General features: G+C 34.1%; 1 protein-coding gene across 6 annotated transcripts in view; it reads left to right on the forward strand.

Annotated features, from left to right (window-relative positions):
• Window positions 1-160: 160 nt before the first annotated feature.
• Window positions 161-19117, forward strand: part of LOC124404519 — a 68560-nt gene continuing 49603 nt past the window's right edge. For 5 of the 6 annotated variants that reach the window (XM_046878712.1, XM_046878715.1, XM_046878714.1 and 2 more), the window contains exons 1-3: window positions 161-643; window positions 1944-2263; window positions 8619-8848. In XM_046878712.1, coding sequence (XP_046734668.1) covers window positions 8619-8848 — 230 coding nt within the window. In that variant the 5' untranslated portion in view covers window positions 161-643; window positions 1944-2263. The remainder of the gene's footprint in view (window positions 644-1943; window positions 2264-8618; window positions 8849-19117) is intronic. The other variant, XM_046878717.1, reaches the window with a different exon arrangement.

Genomic DNA, 19117 nt, shown 5'->3' on the forward strand with positions numbered 1-19117 from the left:
ACGGAGAGAAACGCTTGACGGTAGTGAGGAGTTGAAAGGCTGCTGAGAAAGAAAGAAGAAGAAACAGAAATCAGAAAACGTAAAAGAAGAAGGAGAAAAACGAGTTTCACGTTGAACTGTTATACGGTGGTTTTAAATAATCAGTTCGAAATATCGAGAGAGAGAGAGGAAGAGAATAGAAGATACTCGGAGAGATCGGTTCGAAAGATAAAATAGGATCGTCCGAGCTATTATCATAGAGGGGGGAGGGAGATACGCATCAAGATTTGAAGATATATATATATTTTTTTTTTTTTTTGTTTCATCAAAATGATGGGGTCGCGGAAACGCTACGATGATCAACACTTACACCTCGGCGTATCAAGTTCACCGTCACCGTTCAATAAGGAATATCAATTTGTTATCGACGAGTGTAGTTACTTCGTTCGCGAGTCCCGATTACGCATCAGCATCACCATTATCAACAACAATATCACCAACACCAGTTTCAGTCACGAATCATAAAGGTGTCAGACGCTGCTGTTGTGAATATAAATAAAAAGCCACGAAGAAGAAACAAAGATATGCGGATTTTCGTGCGGCTGACTAAATCGGAAGACGGTGCAAGGAGGCAGGGAAGGGCGGACCGCGCGCCGCCCAATCGGTGATTATAAAGACGTGCCGGACATAATATTTTCATCCGTCAATTTGTCTCATCTCACGTTCTTAAATTTTAAATTGTACCCGATACTTCGATTATTCACGTTATTATTATTATTGCTATTATTATCATTATCATTATTATTAATACTACTACTACTACTACTACTATTGTTATTATTATTATTACTATTATTATTATCATCATCGTGGTCGTGATTGTTATTATTACCGTTTATATCGTAATCCCTGTTATCTTTATTTTATTATTGTTTAATTTTCATTTTATCCTTTTTAAACCGAGCTAACGAACCAAGATTTGATAAACGACGGTAGTGTAATGCTCGATGAGAGAGGAAAAAAAAAAAATTTCAAAAAAATAAGTAAGGGATGAGAATAAGTGGTTTTTTCTTTCGTTTGTGCGCGACGAAGCATCGTGTCACGCATATGAAGATTAGAACGTAATAGTGAGGAGTATAATAATAATAACAATAATAATAATAATAACAACTTTAAATAATATTAATAATAATTATTATGTATCGGTAATGATTAAAAGTAAAAAAAATTAAACAGAATTTTGAGAATATTAAGAGGACAACAGATTCAATACACATATATTATATATATAAACGTGTGAAATATTCATACATAATATTATAAAAGTGATACATTTCATCTATACGTGTAATTATCTTACACATGTATACGGTGTCTTCTATCATATATATATATATATATATATATATATATATATATATAATGTGTATTGGCGCACATGCACATTGCGCATGTATGCGAAACTGTATGTAACATTCGTGTCTGTGAAGTGAGCTTTCCTGTTTCACTTTATCTACGATTATTGATTAAATTCTTCGACAGCAATCGGCAAAACCGTACACATGTGTGCATGGTTACGCTGTATAATCAGTAATGCTGTATAATTTTTTTTAATTTTAATGTTCACATAGCGTGATAATAATAACAGTAATAACAACAACAACAATAATAATAATGATAATAATAATTCAAGTCCATGAATTATTGTAATCAGTTTTCTGGTTTAAGTGGGTGTAGTGCAAACGTTTCTGTTTATGTACATATATATGTATATATGTGGGTGATATATATTTATATATGTATGTATATACACATATAGGCGTATGTGTGTGTATACGTATGTATAAATAATATAGAATGAAATAAAATTTGTGTACAAAGATTATAAAACGTACGTAATATAATGTGTATAGTATATGTATAATATATTATAAATAACATTGATGATGATAATTAATGATTAGGTGTTGCATCGGTGTAAGTTTTAAATGACGAAAATATTAATGAGTAATACACGTACGAAGATAATAAGTAAATAAATAAATAAATAAATAAATAAATAAATAAATAAATAAATAAACAAAATAAAGGGATAGAAAAGAAGTGCGAAAAAACGGAGTGTACAGTGTGAAATTCTATCGAGTAATAAATAACCTGTGTGTACACCGTGTATCGTTCTATTGTTGTTCGAGACTGCCACATCACTGCAGACAACTAAATTATTATTCGCACTGTAGCTGCGGTTTCTTCAAGTTCCTTCCTGCAATCGCCATCGCCGTCATTGGTGAGTTGATGAGTTTTTATCGATTCAACCTTCTTATATATATATATAATATATATATATATATATATGTTATAACGCGTGGAAACGGTGAAAGTTGGCAGATTGACCGTCAGAATGCGCATGCGCGAAGATTCTTTTATACTGATTCGTTGCAGGCTGGCCACCGTAAGCTTCTTCAACTGTTAAATTTGGCTTGTTGCAAGAGGTTATGTGTTACGCAACGTTATGCGATTTTTTTTTTTCATCTTCATCACTTCTTGCAATTGAATAATTAACCCAGTGACTCGGTATAGCTTGATAAACTTTTTACTGTTAAATTACTGACGACTGCTACGAGTTCATGTTATTTCATAGCAATTCTAGTTAGTTGGCTTCACTGTCTTCTAGACGGAAATATTACTCGGAGAAAACCACGTCGACCAATAGAGTTCAATTCTTTTTACTCATGCCTATAGTCGGACACTCAGCTTGTTAGCTAAGTTTCACCGTTTTCACTACGTACATTATACGTGGAAGTGTTAGGTATATGCTTGGATTCTAATGTAACACGTTACCATCGATTTTCACATCATGGAATATACGTACATACATCTGTGTATGATAATACTTATCAGAGAAAAACCTCGTATATCCACGAATGATGCTTCATTGTGATTAACATGATGTGTACTTTTGTTTGAATTTATATTACTGTTCAACGTATATAATTTGAAAAAAAAAAAAAAAAAAAAAAAAAAATGACAGTAAGAAATTTTGATAAATCCGGGAAATGTATTGATGGGAATATTGAATATTATATATCTGTTATACTTGTTATACTTGTCTGTCATCTTCATGAAGAGTGACACAATTATAACTACACTTAATTTGATTCGCAAATGACGTGTATTGCACGGATAGGAAATCAGATATCTGATCGGTACATCAAGTATGTAGGTGTATATAGATGTGTAAAGATAATTATAACGAGGTATAGAAACTGTGTTTTAAATTTTTAAATGAGCAATCTAATTTTAAGGTGTATGTACAGTGCAAGGTTAAATGAGCCAATCTGTCAATTTTCGGTCAGTTTTTTTGGAGTTAATACTTTGGTCGGGTAGCAGTTTAGATATATTCTGATTCTGCACTAAGTTATGGAAATTCTTTGATTTTTAGGCTCTGGGAGTTACCGTTTAAGAGATATATATTGATCAATTTTGTACGTAATTTTTATATACGATATTCGCCTTCGAATTTTTAGCACTTCGTGTTATAGAAGAAACAATATGATTTTGTTTGTGTGTGTGTTTTTGTAAAAAAAAGTATGATCTTTTGAAATGTGAAATCCATCTTGAGATGAATCACAGAGAATTAGCGAAAAAATGTTAAGGGGATAAAAATTAATTGTTTTTATTTTTTCAAAACGCAGATATTCTGAAATTTTTAGAGTAGTAGAATGAAAATGGGATCGTGTAAGATATAATATAAAAATTGCCCAAATATTCGAGAGATATAGATAATGCTTATTCACAAAATTCGAGATACGTGAAATGATTATACTGTTTTTATTATAATCCTATTTTTAACTTGTATATAATCTGCAAAATTTTTACTTCTTCAAAAAATGAAAATTCATTTTCATCCCATTCCCATACTTACACAGTTCATATTAAAAATATTGAAAAACCACATTTGTCTGCAATTTCTGAGCGTGTACTTTTAAAATGTTTGAATATTCTGAAAAAACAGGTTCTTTTCTTTATTGACAAAACAGACATTAGCTTATATTTTTTCTGACAACAGAGAAAGTTAAGAATTAAAAAAAAAAAACAAAAAAAAAACAAACCTTCAATTTGAAAATATACTGGAAAACTATTGTTCAACGTTGTTTTTCATTGACTAAACATTTAAAAATTATAGAATTCTCAGATCCTAATACACACACACACATACACAGTGCATATATCGAAATTGCAACAAAATGTAAATTTTCGTTTCAAAAAGCTGACCGAAAGTTATCGATTCAAGATTCTAGTACCGTGAAATTGCCAGTGTCATGAAAAAAATCTGTCATTGTGCATAGAGTGTGGCGTGTATAACACACACGTACATATATGATAATTTTGGGAAAAGTGTACGTATAAGAAAAATATTTTCAAAAATATGTTTCTCCGTTTAGAAGTTTTTTAATTTTTTTTCTCTCTTTCATCAATGAATCATAAAAAAACTCTACGAAGAATAAGGAAAAGTCTTCGCGACCCGAAACGTATTAGCAATTCCCCGCAGGGAGAGGCAATGCCCATGCCAAGCTCCACCAACCCAGTCGTCGGTCGGTCCAGACCCAGCGGGAATACGCCATCCCCAGTATCCCCCCCCCCCCCTCCTCCTCCCTTCGCTCTTCTGCTCTTCGCCCTGAGTTCTCCTAGTCCGCAGTTCCCCTCCACTTTTGCGGCAGGGGTGGGTCGATACTTGGGATCTCTTGTGTAGGTAGGTAGGTAGATAGGTAGGTAGGTAGGTAGGTAGGTAGGTAGGTACGGCCGTAGCGGCAGAGGAGCTATATAACCGGTGCTCGGATAATTTCGTCCGGATCTATACATCGTTTTATACTTTACTAGCAGCAGCCCGTTGCAGTTCCGTCCGCGAATATTTTCAAACTCTTCTTGTGGCAATGCTATTAGACGGAGATTTTTTTTTTTTTTTTTGAGGAAGAGCTTGTCGAGACCTTGAAAACTGTTGAACGTAACTTTCCTTTATTTGTAAGAGTTTAGTCGGCGCTCGCATAAATATGGGATCCACTTTTGACTGGGCTTACAAATATCGTTATATCTTCAAAACTGTTGATCTGATTGTAACGGAATATTGTTTCAAAAAATGGCCACACGTTGTAGCTATGTACAGAAAAAAAATGGTCGACATCGGTTCAGTAGTTCTGGAGTTATGATCGAACGCACGGATAGATAGACAGAAAAACGTTGAGTATTATACCGTGTGAACTAGCTGTTAACGACGGAATCGTTCGTCGTTTGCTACAGTTTAATAATGCGCATGCGCCATAATTCGAGAGCAGTTGTTTGCTAGGGTAACCAACCGTCACGAACATAACCTCAAAAGTTTTTACATTTGTTACTGGCAGTTGTTTTCAACAGCGATAGAATGTCAATATTTTTGAATTAACATACATTGCGCCGAACTAATGTTCAAATTTATGACGGTTGGTCGCCCTGGCAAACAACTGATTTTTGGGATTGTAACGCATGCGCAGTAAACTATAGTAAGCAACGGATCATTCCGTTGTTAGCAATTCAGACTTTATACGTAGAGATGCAGAATAAAGCTTTAAATTGTCTTTCACTCGGCAAGCTTTTATTTTTGTTCTCAATTTTTTTGTTTTATTTCGGTTATTCGGTTATTCATCACTTTATACCAACATGCCGTGTTGTTTCATAGAAATTTTACGTACCGGCAATTTAACCTAAATTTTTTCGGGCAAAATCACTTACACTTATATGCAATTCGAGGTGTACATTCTTACAATATCGATCGGCATTTGTTCTATGTCCATGGATTGTTCGCAGAACGAGAGGAGTCGGTCGAACGTGAACTGCAGTGAAATTGCAGCTCGATCGGTAAAATGTATTCTCTTTGTAACTTTGTCGAAGAATAGGTGTGAATTTTTTTATAAAATTTTTACAACGGGTTGCATAAGTTTAGGCGGATTTTTCCAACGTTGAATTGTCTGCGTGAATACAAATATGTGTGTATTGGACTGTTATGATATATTTTTATGTTTTTTTTTTTTTTACTTCTCTGCCACACATAAAGTTAGTTTTGGTCTCTTAGAGATAACACAAAAAAAAGAAATCTAAAAGTTAGCGCAGTGTGTTTTGATATCTTCTTATGTAATTTGGATAGAATGATTAATTTTACGTAGAATTTCAATGCAGTCGAAATATCTTGAAAAATATATTTAGTGCCTTCTTTGATCAATTTTATCTCTATGAGGCCTGATTAAATGATCGAATCGTCGTATTGTTGAAAAAAAAAAAAAAAAAAAAAAAAAAAACAATTATTCGTAGCGTTATTAAAGTGACTGAAAGTTGTGAACGATATAGTAAAGCGAGGAGTAACTTTAATCGAAGAGTATAATAATAACATTCAAACTCAAAGAGCGAAAAAATAATTCACCGTCTAAATTGTACAGAATCATCGTGAATTCATATACTTTCAAGTGGGAATAAAATGAATTTTCAATAAATTAATTTACATGAAATTTTAATAATTTGAACTGAAGAATCATTTTATTAATAATAACATGGCGATTTGTTGATCATTTATTCAGACTTCACAGGTGTAAATTAATAAAAGCATGAAAATATATGTTTGCATATATTACTTTTTCCAACTCACTTTCAAATGTAACTGAGAATATGGAAAATGGTTGAGAAATCAGTTCAATACTAATCCAAGAGATAAGCGATGATAGAGAGAAATCAGAGAATTTGATTTATCGAATTTTATAACTCATTTTATATCTGGAATTCCCCGATATTGTGCAGACAAATATTTTCACATGTTTTATCAATTATTTAGGCAATTTTATTAACGTTTTCATTCGCGGATAGATTTTCATGTTGGACATTTTGTAATGTTTTGAAAAGCCAGCTTTTGATTTGAACCAAAGTTTCGCGCGATCGAAGATATATCAGTCAAGTGTTTAACTTTAAGTCCACAGTTTTCCACATTAGAAATTAATGTAACCAAGGTTCGCTTATTCTTACCGTATTATCACAGCTTTCTATCAAGCTTGATCGACTAAAATTTCAAGTACATTTTACCTGTTGACTAAGTATTGAATTATATAATAAATAATAAACGGAAAGCTGCCCGGGTTTGTCAGACACTGATGTGTACTATAATTCTATAAGGGTTAAGAATGGATGTAACGTGATGTACAGTCAGGTCGAAAATGTTTCGAATCAAAAACATGTAACGAAACGACAGTTAAACAGGTCAGTTAAAGCTAATCAAGTTGATTTTGATTCAAGTTAAAGTCATGTCACAACGTCATGTTTCACTTTCAGTACTCACAACATTCTGCTTTCTGTTATTTAATAAATAAATACCCAGTTTCACCGTTTTTGAAAATAAGATATCTTGAAGGTATAGAAGTCAGGGGGTGAAGCGGAATTCCAAGGAATTTTCAAATACAAATTGAATTTTCTTGTTCTATTGAATTCCAATAGCGATTTAGTATTCTATTTTCCTTATCGAATAAGCCACTCTTTCGAATTCCAAAAGTACATAATTCATAATAAGGAGGTTGGTTGGTTAAAAAAAAAAAAATAGATACTTATTATTCATTTTGTTACGAGATGGTCGAATATCGAGTGGTTGTCAAATTATTACGAGGCATAAGTTAGTAATGTTATCGTAAGAAAAAAATGGAGAAAAAAGAACTATTTTATTAATTTTACGATGATTTTTTAAGGAACTAAGATTTCGAAATGAATGAGTTTGTTTTGTTTTATTACGGTTTACTTACTTTCAGACAATTACAGAATCGCGAAATAACGGTTTTTCTTCATAAGACTGAAGCTAGTAACGTTATTCTAACGATTAATGTTTCGGAGAATCGTCATTCCATAATTCCACAAATATCTGAAATTCAGTAAATCATAACAAGGCATAATGTATTCATATTTTGAAAACTTGACTACTTCGTGTGTCAAATGCCAAAAAGGCGTAAAAAAAAAATTCAAGTTTCGCTCTGAAACAAAATAACAAACCCCCCGTAACGTTACGTTAACGCTACTCAACTTCAGCTTTATTTTTCCTCAGCATGAATCATTACGATAAAGTTACTAACTTTAATATCATATAATTATAATACATTCCTATCAGATACGAAGATCTCATTTGAAAATACATAAATAGAAAATATGTGAGAGGATCAAGTATAGATGCTTTATTTGAAATTGCTTCACAATAATATCATAATTCTATAATAAATACTCAATCTACGTCTATGTCGTAATAAATTTTACAAAATGTATCGAGCTTCGACCACCAACGTCATTCACGTTAAAGTTAGGAAGCTTATTGCATCGATGCATATTGGCGAAAACCGTTATTTCGAAAAATTTATAATTATTCGAAATTCATTATATCGTAATAAATCAATAGATCCTCTGACTTTGAAAATTTAGCTTCTTCCAAAATCGCATAGTAATAATTTTTTCTCTCCAACGTCTCGTCACTACAATCTTACTAAATTTCAATCTCCTTCAATACCCGCAATTACACTTCCACGACCATCGTGTAAAATTGATTATTCAAAATAATTATGAAAAATGTCACGAACGATCTATAGGAAAAGATGTTTGTTGCAGTGCATAATGCGTTAGGTCTGATGGAGACGGTGGGCAAGCAACTCCAGGTCGTGGGTGGACTCGGTGGTCCGGTTGGGGGAGACCTTCACCACCATCATCATCCCCACGGTGGGCATGGGCACCCCCTCGTTACCACGGCCACCTCGCCACGGATTCAGCCCCAGCCCCAGCACAATCAGCATCCTCCGGCGAGATCAACGCCCGCACAGCTGCTCAGGTAAGACAAAATACCGCATCATTTATTCACATAAAAACAGTAACTTTAACGTAACGAATCTTCAGGGAAAAAATCATTGTTGCACAATTAGAGAATGAATTTCTCTAGTGGTTGGATTCTAGAAATTTATAAAACGTTGTATGGTTTGTTTATCATGGTTTATTGAATTTCCAAACATTGTTAAAGGTGCGAAGTATTGATGATTTTTCTTAAACATGCTTCGTTACAGTAACGTTAATAACTTCATGCTCGTTCGTATCCAGTTTACTTTTCGATTTGATGCGTTATTCAGTGCTTGGAATGTGAAAATTATTCATATTTTGTGATGAGAAAAAGTTCATTGTTCTTGTCTCGATGTGAAAAAATTTAACACAGTAACCACAACTGAAGGTTTAATTAAATCTTGTATCTTTCTTCGAGTTTTTCTGCGAAGAAATTCCAATTCCTATAGTATTGTCAACAAAATACTTCCGACTTCGTCAAAGTTATCATGTCGCAAACAAGAATATATTCTACATCACCTGGACAGTGCAATAGTTGCCAGCAGTTTTTAATAAAAGCATAATGAAGCTGATTCTTTCTACTTTCAAATGCTACCCGAATCATTCATTTACGTCGTTTTTTTTTTGGCGAGAATTTAAACAGCAATATAGCGTTCTGTTATGTCCTGTAATGTTAATTGCATGTCATGTTTTCGCGCGCGTAACAATGATTTTAAAGTTGGGACCTCTGGACATGGCTTGAAGAAAAAACAGTCCATACAACCGTGGGCTTAACATTATCTTTGTGAATAATATTTGCCTAGATAAAACCATCTTATCAGCATAATGTTTTATGTTCACGACTTCTTATCTTCAGTTGTATATGTAATATATATAGTATATTACATGACGATACGTAATAGCAAGATTCTTTTTCACCACGAAAGACAGAGTAAATTTATACGAAAATTACGTGACAATGGATTTTGCAAAGTAGGTACAAGAAATATAAGCAAATAAAATTGTACTATTTAGTTTAATAATTGAAATATTATACGTACTGGGCTATAAGTTTCGTTAAGAAACAGATGATTTCGATGAATCGGAGAGATTGTCTGCTGCAATATTTTTAAAGTTAGAAGAAAAAGAAGAAGATTTAAAAAAAAGAAGTTATATTATATATACTGATTTAAAGAATTTATTCAAATGGCTGTTGCGCAATAACTAAACGAGAGAAATCCGAAGTTTATTTTTTTTTTTTTTTTGGCTAAGGTCAATACACCGTTTAACCGTCGGTGAGGAAAGCACAACGCCTCAACGATAAATGTTGTCAGGTCAACTATCGACTCGGTTACATACTCCAATTGATGTTTTCACGTAATAACTGACAAGAAAATTACCATCAGACACCTTAATATCGTGGATATTCATTCATACGGTACAAATCGAGGAACGCTAGTTCAAACCTATAACTCGTATCCAGGGCACGAGGGTATCGGGGTGGAAGAAAAAGTAAATGTGAAAATTGAAATTTCCTTCATTTTCCGGGACAGAGGAGATATTCGTAATCCCTCTTTCTATTTCGTCGCTGCAGTTGACTTGCCTGAGTAGCTTGCCTGCTTTGTACTTACTTTACCTTTTTCGTGCCGAGATTAAGGATGAATTATCGGCTTCGATATTCTTAAAGAAAAGTTTGAAAAAAGAGAGAATCGATTGAAAAATATCCAGCAATGTTATTTGCTCTAACGATATTGAATTAGACAAAATTCGACTAACACAAGATAGGATATCGACAATTTGAGAAAAGGTTTTAATATTAGATGGATTAAAATGCGTTAATTCTTGCGTTTTTTATCCCGAGTCTAATGTCTTAAGGCTTATTTTCATCACGATATAGATATCCAAAGATTGACTGAAAATAATTTAATAACTAGTTATCTTCAGAATGGATAAAAATAGATATTCGTTAACGAATATAAGATTCCTTTAATGTTTTTCAAACGATTCGTGGAGATCTAGCCAGTTGACAATAAGCCCAAATATTAGAATTGGATTTAAAAAAAACTTGAGTTTAATCAGTTTGAACTTTCTAATCATGAACCTTTATACATATATATCAAGTTGTCGATTCTCGCCATGTGATGTTCAAATTTTCTCGCATAGATTCGTTTAAATTACATTTTAACGTTCGAGATTTTTACAACAATGGTTTGTTTTCTCTCTCTCCCTGCTTTTGATTCGAGCAATCGGCAGGATTAAACCTTAAAATTGGTTATTCGTACTCGTAGAACCAAGTTGTCGGCGAAACGTAAGAAAGCGTAGGCCGTAAATGTGGATACTCAACGACGACGACGACGACGACGACGACGACGACTTGGTTAGATCGGAGATAGCTGGTGAGCTCGAGGCCACTGCAGGCTAGCGGATTCCTACGAAGTCTAGAAACTCATTCGAGATGTTCTATTCCATTCCATTCTAAACCATCTATAAGCTGCGACGACTCGCCGTTCGCACGAGAAATCGCTTCGTGAATCGTTCAACAACCTGTCGATGATAAAACAGCCGCTTTGAGTCAGCCAAAGCTTCTTACATGCTGATATATTATACTTAGGTATCTAGTTTTAATCTTTGCAATACCGTCTATCCGATGGCTTGGACTTGTAACTGTACTTTAGTTGGAGATATTTTTACATCAGTTGTATAAAAGTACAACGTATATTATATGAGGTTGAAAATCCTAACCTTCATGCGGGATAGGATGAATCGTTTTCGGCCATCTTAGTATCGTATTATAATGTAGCCATCGATTGATCTATTTGTGGTGGTCATATCAATTACGTGTACCGAAAGGCGTGGCCACAAATCATATGCAAAAATATTTTACGAGCTTTATGATCATAGTGGAATTTAATTTACTAAACATTGGGTGTTTAATAGTTTATTTTTAATGTTACTATAGAGTACATTTTTGTTAGTTATACAATAATCGAATAGATTGATTTCATCACTTATAGAAACAAGTGATACATTCAGTGGTGCATTTAGACCCTGTAAAGTTGCATTTTTAGGGCACATAGTTTCGTTATTTCGTGGCGTTAGGATTGTCTGAAATTCCATGAACTATATAATAGGTCAGAACATAGACTGCGTATTTGATAAATTTATTTTCATCCAAGTGTTCCTCAAGTTGAAAAATAGTCACTTTCTTTCAATGTTTCGTTACACTATAATAACGTGACTAGAAATCGGTGACAAAAAATTTTGTCATCTAGACACGATACGATAGTATTTACAGCCTCGCTCTAAAGTTATACGTAGAAATTATAAGTTCTGTAGGAAATTATTTTCTCTAGAGATCTGGATGTGGTGACACTATTTGATAATTATGCGAACTACAACGTTGCTATAACTTACCATTCGGTTGGCTTGCCAACATCCGTCTAGATAGGTATAGATAATATTCGAGAACATTTTACTGCCTCTCTCTCTCCCCCTCTCCCCGTTTTTATCTTTCTCTCTCATTTTTATTTTCAACCTTTGTCGCAACGCGTATACGCTAATATCTAATGCATCTATAAAAATATAGGTACTTACCTACATACAATAAACCATGATTGGTATAATAATGCTCGAAATTGTATACACAACATATGTCGTAGTTATTTGACAATCAGATAGTGATACGTGCGCAAATATAATATATATATATATATATATACACACACCAAAAAAGGATCTAAATCTCATCTCTATTATCTGTCCTTCCGTATATTCGCTCATAACTTCGAAAGTACTGAACCGATTTTGATTATTTTTTTTTCTATCGTTAGCTGCAAAGTGTGGCTAGGTTTTAGGCTACTTAGGTTAAACAATCAGATGAATAGTTTTGGAGATATAACGATATTTGTAAGTCCAGTCGGAAGGGGATCCCAGAATTTTTGACTAGCTCTGATTAAAATCTTATAGATAGAGATAGAGAAAAGTTATGTTGAGGAGTTTTTGGGGTCTCGACGAACTCTTCAAGAAAAAAGTCTGCGGGAGCATATGGCTATGTTTAAGGTAGTTGAGTAGCGATAGCAACGCCATCCGACGGATAATCGTGACCACTTTATTAAAATAAATTTGGCAACGCCACGTGATTTTCTTGTCTTGTAGTCTGCTTGAACCTTCGGTGTAACCCTCGCTATAACCTTTATTTTTGTAAATCAAAATGTCAGATCAGCTACGATTCAAGGGGGGGATTTGCAAGGAAATAAAAATAAAAGTAAAGTGATTTAGCGATACCATATCTGAACAACAAAAAACAAATAATTTAAATACCGCGCCTAATGTGTATACTTGCGATGTTGCCAAATTTACAATCTAACCAAAATTACAATCGGATTTTTTTTTTCTCTTTAAATTATGTTTTTAACTATTAAATTAAGGAAGAAAATCATAAAAATTTTATATATATTATTCCTGAGTATCCATTTTATCTTATTCAATATTTTTTCCCGTCTTAAACAGTTTATTTCTAAAACAACTAACTCGAAACTATCAGTTTTTGGCCCAATCCCTATATCTAGACAATATAAAATAGCTCAACTTTGAAATAAGAAAAAAACTCAGTAACTAAACGGTAAGTCATTTTCAAACTTTACAGGATTGTTAAAAAATACTCGAAAAATTATATAATTTCAAACTCGTGTGAATCAAACAATTCCGAAATTATTGCCCAACAAGAAACATTTGAAAATATTCGCAGGCGGATACGCAACGGGCTGTTAGTATAATATATCGAAAATCTATCCTCGGTAGAATCTTATTTTCACCATGGCTGCCAACTGCCACGTGATGAGAGCGTCGGGAAGGATGTGATTTTTGTATGTAGATTTCTATATAGGTATATACATATATATATATATTTATATGTATACATAATTTTATTCCTTGCAAGTTATATATAGCGGATGTGACTTTTTCGTTGGTTTTCTTTTCTTCATCTTTTTTTCTCCATCTTCTCCTCACACGGTATACGCAAGTATAGATATTTTCATGCGCGTGTACAATTACATATGATTTTCGGTTCCTTTTGTGTATTCATTTCCTTTCTTTCTTTCTTTCTTTCTTTCTTTTTTTTTTTTATCTTCTTTTCGTTTGTTTTGTTTGCGCGTCGGTTCTCGCCTGACGATCGTTGTTCCTGCACGAGGCGCGCGGGAATTTCGCAAGTTATCGCAAATCGAGCCTGCTGCCGGGTGTTTTATACGCGAGAGACCGGCTCGATTTATCCTTCGTCGTTTATGTCCCTCTAACCTTTGCGCCGTGTTGCCGTGTTTCTCCTTCTCCTCCTCCTCCTCCTCCTCCTCCTCCTCCTCCTCCTTCTTCTCCATGGCGAGACAAGCAGCTCTAGACTTGGCAACAACGCGCCTGATTACGTGCCGGTAGCGAAGTATACGAGCGACTAACGCACGTGTTCAACAGCTGACCGTAAAGTTCAATCACTTTCGCGTTTCTTGAAACTACGTGCTGATTATTATCGTTAATATTAACGACTCGCTACTGCTTTTATATTCATTACGAGATGTTCATTTTTCTATATTTCAATATGTGTATTGGGGAATTAAATTTATTTTTTTAATCTCGTCCTTTTTTGTGTATGTATACGTACATATATGTATGTATTTTGAATTTAAAAATTATAGCAAAATAGTATTCGAACGAATTTTTAAAAACATACTACATAATAAGTTTTATTGTTATTGTTTGCAAAAACGAGGCTCGATTATTGTGTACCGTTACGCATAAGTCTCTCACTCCTGAACGTTTCAAGTACTATGTATCCATATTGAGAATTTTTCTCGAAAGGACTATAACTCGACAAATGCGACTCGTCTAGTTTAAACGCGTAGCCAACGTCGTAAAAATGTTACCAGAATGGTAGGCAATGCGATTCTAAATGCGCGAGCGACTATGGGGTTGACTGTCACTTTGTCAGCCGGTCGATTCTAGGGAATTTGTTTTTGTCAGCAAAGGTTTGCTTCAGGCTGTGTGAGCACGCATGTCAGCCAATCAAAATCAAGTCATTTGAATCACGTGCGCTACTATCAAGTCCTTTCAAGAATAATTTTCAGTATGTGTAAGGACATTTTATATACATATATATATGTTAGTTCATTGCTAAATGATAATAATAATAGTAATAATAACAAACATGAACACGTTATTATACATTACTTACATATTAACTATATTCATTCGCGTGTATTATCCGGGTGTTTAACTGACAATGAACGAGAGTCATACCCGCAGCAGAAAGGAAATTTACGAATTATTATTATAATTGTTGTTGTTGTTGTTGTTATTATTGAATCAATGTGTTAGGTGTTGTACAATTCATTATACATTTTAGGCATAAGTGAAGGAGGGAACATTAAAATTAAAGACTCTTTTCAAGGAGAACAGTTGAAACTTGCCGAACGGGACAAACACAACAGAGATTTCTTGAGTAAAATTAAATGTGTAGATTGCTTTTTGAAAAATTCGGCATCTTCGTGTCCATAAACCCGAACAATCAGTGATTGATTACGGGCGTCGTCGTGATGCGAGAAAGTTATCTTAAACTTATCATTCCAACCTGTTGATCATCAGCAATATTGATGATATATTATTGATAAATATCTTCCGAGAAATGATCGAGTTATACAATTTTTCAAAATTCATCTTTAAAGTCGATCGAATCATTGAAATTCAAGCAAGACAACGACTCGATTTTAAAAGAATTGATTAAATATTTATCACGGAAATTCTTGCACCACGACTGCAAAGCTCCGCGAAAACGCTACCAAAAAATAATGTAAGAATCTATACACCCAAGCAGAATTGAAAGAGTCGTTCGAAAGATAAAAAGTACAATTCTCTTGCACTGACAGCTTTTCGAGACGCACGGAACCTTCAACTACACTTCTTGTTTTATCTATTACTTTTTCAGTTTATGCCAAGTTATATCCGACCACACGGTATTCGGTGATTTGGGGCGCGGATTTTTTGCTCAATTTCATCATTTTTCATATTTTATTATTTCTCGTTTACTGTTGGTACATTAGTTTCATACTATTGAGTTTGTAACTTATTGCTTCTCACCGACTGACAGTACAGAATCTATTCGTATTCACGACAACAACCAATCGAACTTGTGAGTCAAATGATATTCTCCCGACGTATTTCTTTGCCCCCCCCCCCGCTCGCGCGTTGTCTCGAGAGCCATTGAATGATAATTTGCAGGAATATACGTAGTATATTAATACCACAGTCAGTTTGCAGCACCTGCGCATCCTCGACGTTGTATATCGGCCTCAACATTTCCAAGTTTCAACAGTTACCGATTCTCACCTTCTTTTGGTGCTTTATATTTCTATCATACGACCCGCGCGCTTGTCGTTTACGGAACACTGATGTTTAGAAGTAATGAACTATAGAAATTAAGCCTCCGGTTTACCGTACAATTAAACAATCGTCTGTCTTATTTATACTATTTCAGATTAGACCAATTAGTGAGGTTTCTCTTTGCTGGTACAATTAGGTCCGAACGTTAGTTTTTTTTAGCTCAAGTCGACGAAGTGCTGAAGTTTTATCATGTGACTTTTCCCATTTGTAACATCGTATGAAAATATTCACTTATTTCAGTGTTTAACGAAATTTTCCAAAATTACAGTACAGTTTGATAGTTGGACTGGGTTAATATTAATGTAAATAATAACATATTTACTCTCGTAGGCCTTGGAAAGTCGACCTCAGTCCGCCATTTTGAACATGAGTTATAGAAAAGTAACAAGAGTACCGAAGTCCTGATATTTTGTTAATATCTGGCATCTGGTTGCACCATAGTAAAAAAACTTTATATTCATATATCAAGAGTTCCTTTTAAAAGGTCCTACTCGACAATTGCAACTTATCTAGTTTATAAGTGTAGCCAACTTCGTAAAAATGTTACCAGTATGTTGGGCAGAGTGACCGATACATAGTGCCGTGATGCGGTCCTTCTTAATAGATAGGTTATGTTTGACTTCACTTGTCAACCAGTCGATTCTAGGGAATTTCTGCTTGCCAGTGAAGAATGGCTTCAGACTGCGAGTTTCGCATGTTAGCCAATCAAAATTAAGCAAGTTGAATTACACGCGTTACGAGCAGGTCCTTTCAAGAAGAACTCTCGGTATAATATCAGATGATATTCACGATTACATTTTGGCAATTCTCGCAAACAAACTGAATCTAAAAATCCACTAATATCTCGGGACGACTGTGTCTAAAACTAACGTCTAGACCTTGACCAGCAAAACATAAGACAAAGAACATTGTCCTAAATCTGAAACAGTGTAATGTTTGTTGCGCATACACATACACACACATACACACACGCAAGTTTATATTACATGTATATTAAACAATTCGGTAGCCCCGTATTCCGGAGTTGTTCATTAAAATTTCATAGTACAATACCGATTCGAAGATAGAGAAAGAAAAAGAAAGAAGGGCAGAGAAAATAAGATGAAAAAGGTTTTTTTTTTTGGGGCGGGGGGGGGGGGGGGGGGCTTAAGCGGGCGCGATGACTCGACGTTCATGAGGAGGGGAATGGAGGGAGTTTCAAGGACGCGACGGTTTTTTCGACTCAGAGGTTGAACACTAATTTCAACACTGACGTATATAGGTATACCTAATACTCACCTACCTACTACAGCATACACATATACATAATCGGATGCAGCTAGTTGCAATCATACATACGGAGACTTGATGTAGCTTGGGCATCGAGTATACGCCATGGAACACGCAGGGTACATAGAGTGAAGCTCGAGTCTTGAATGTGTATGCGCGGTGCATACATGAGTATATATAAATATAAAGATACGCCGAACGTACAATTATATTTGCATCAGTAGATATTATTACACTGTTCATGGATATTCTTCGCATATTACAGAGTCCAATATTCATTCATGTACAGTACGTGTGTGTTTATCTATGTGGCGAAGTTAAGAATTACGTTCATTTCTCCTTGAACCTACAGACAGAAGTGGACTCTTCTGTATAGTCGTGACCGCGGTTAATATGTATAATGTAGATAGGTATGTGTATATGGGGCATTCTATGTCAACTTGAACAATGATTTTACTTCATATTTTTATACGATTTTTCGATCACAAAGAGGTACTCTCAAATTTTTTCAGATTATTAAAACCGTTCATTTTTGATGATTATTCAAACTTATCTGAAAATTGGCACTTTTTTTAAATCTGGAAAAATTCTCAAAAATTTTGTTTTTTTATTTCGATCATTCTGACTGGTCGACGATCGTGATTGGGCAACCTTTTCGCGATTTTTTTTTAGCAAGTTAAACATCGTAAAGAAACAAAACACCATAATTCAACATTCCGAAAATTCTCAAAAAATGACCAATAATTCTGTGTTCAAATCTGAATCGTTTGACACAAGGACGCAGAATTTTTGGTAAGTTTTTTTAACAATTTTCTGAAACTTGAAACATGGTGTTTAGTTTGTTCAAGATGTTCAAAGTGCTAAAAAAAAATCGAAAAAAATCTTACCATCACGGACCGATGTCAGAATGATCGGGATGAGAATTAAGATATTTAAGAATTTTTTGACATTTAAAAAAAAAGGCTAATTTTTATATGGATTTGGATACTCATAAAAAATTAGCGCTTGTTACAGAAAATCTGAAAAAATATTCGGGAGTGCTTTTTTGTGACCGGAGAATTGTATGAAAAATTGAAGCAAGACAGAAATGGTGCGGGAAAATCATTCGTCGAATTGACAAGGAATGCCCCATTATATATTATAGATATGTAATACTTTTACAACGAATGCTCAAGATTATAATGCGTGTGTGTATATATATATACATATATGTAATTATTTAATTCCGCGAGAGGGCTATCGTATTTTGTTGTATACGCTAGAGTAAATTGTTATTTTTATACCGCGCGCTCGAGTCAACTCACCAGCGGCCATAGTACGCGTATATATATATACGGGGCATTCCAAAATATCTCGATCTGGCCATGAGTCTCACCATTTTCGATTTTTATTTTCTCTTACAATTAGCATGTGATGGTATGGCGTTGTGAAAAAAAACTATTCGCAGTAATATAAGATTTGAAAAACAATATGAATAGCCTTTTGGTGATTACTTGATCATATCGAAATCATTGTTGAACTATACATGTATATAATCAATTTTGATTAAATTTGTACTGTTAATATTTTGGAAACAAAAAAATAATAAAAAATT

Source organism: Diprion similis, chromosome 3 (assembly GCF_021155765.1).
Source record: "Diprion similis isolate iyDipSimi1 chromosome 3, iyDipSimi1.1, whole genome shotgun sequence".
NCBI lineage: Eukaryota > Metazoa > Arthropoda > Insecta > Hymenoptera > Diprionidae > Diprion > Diprion similis.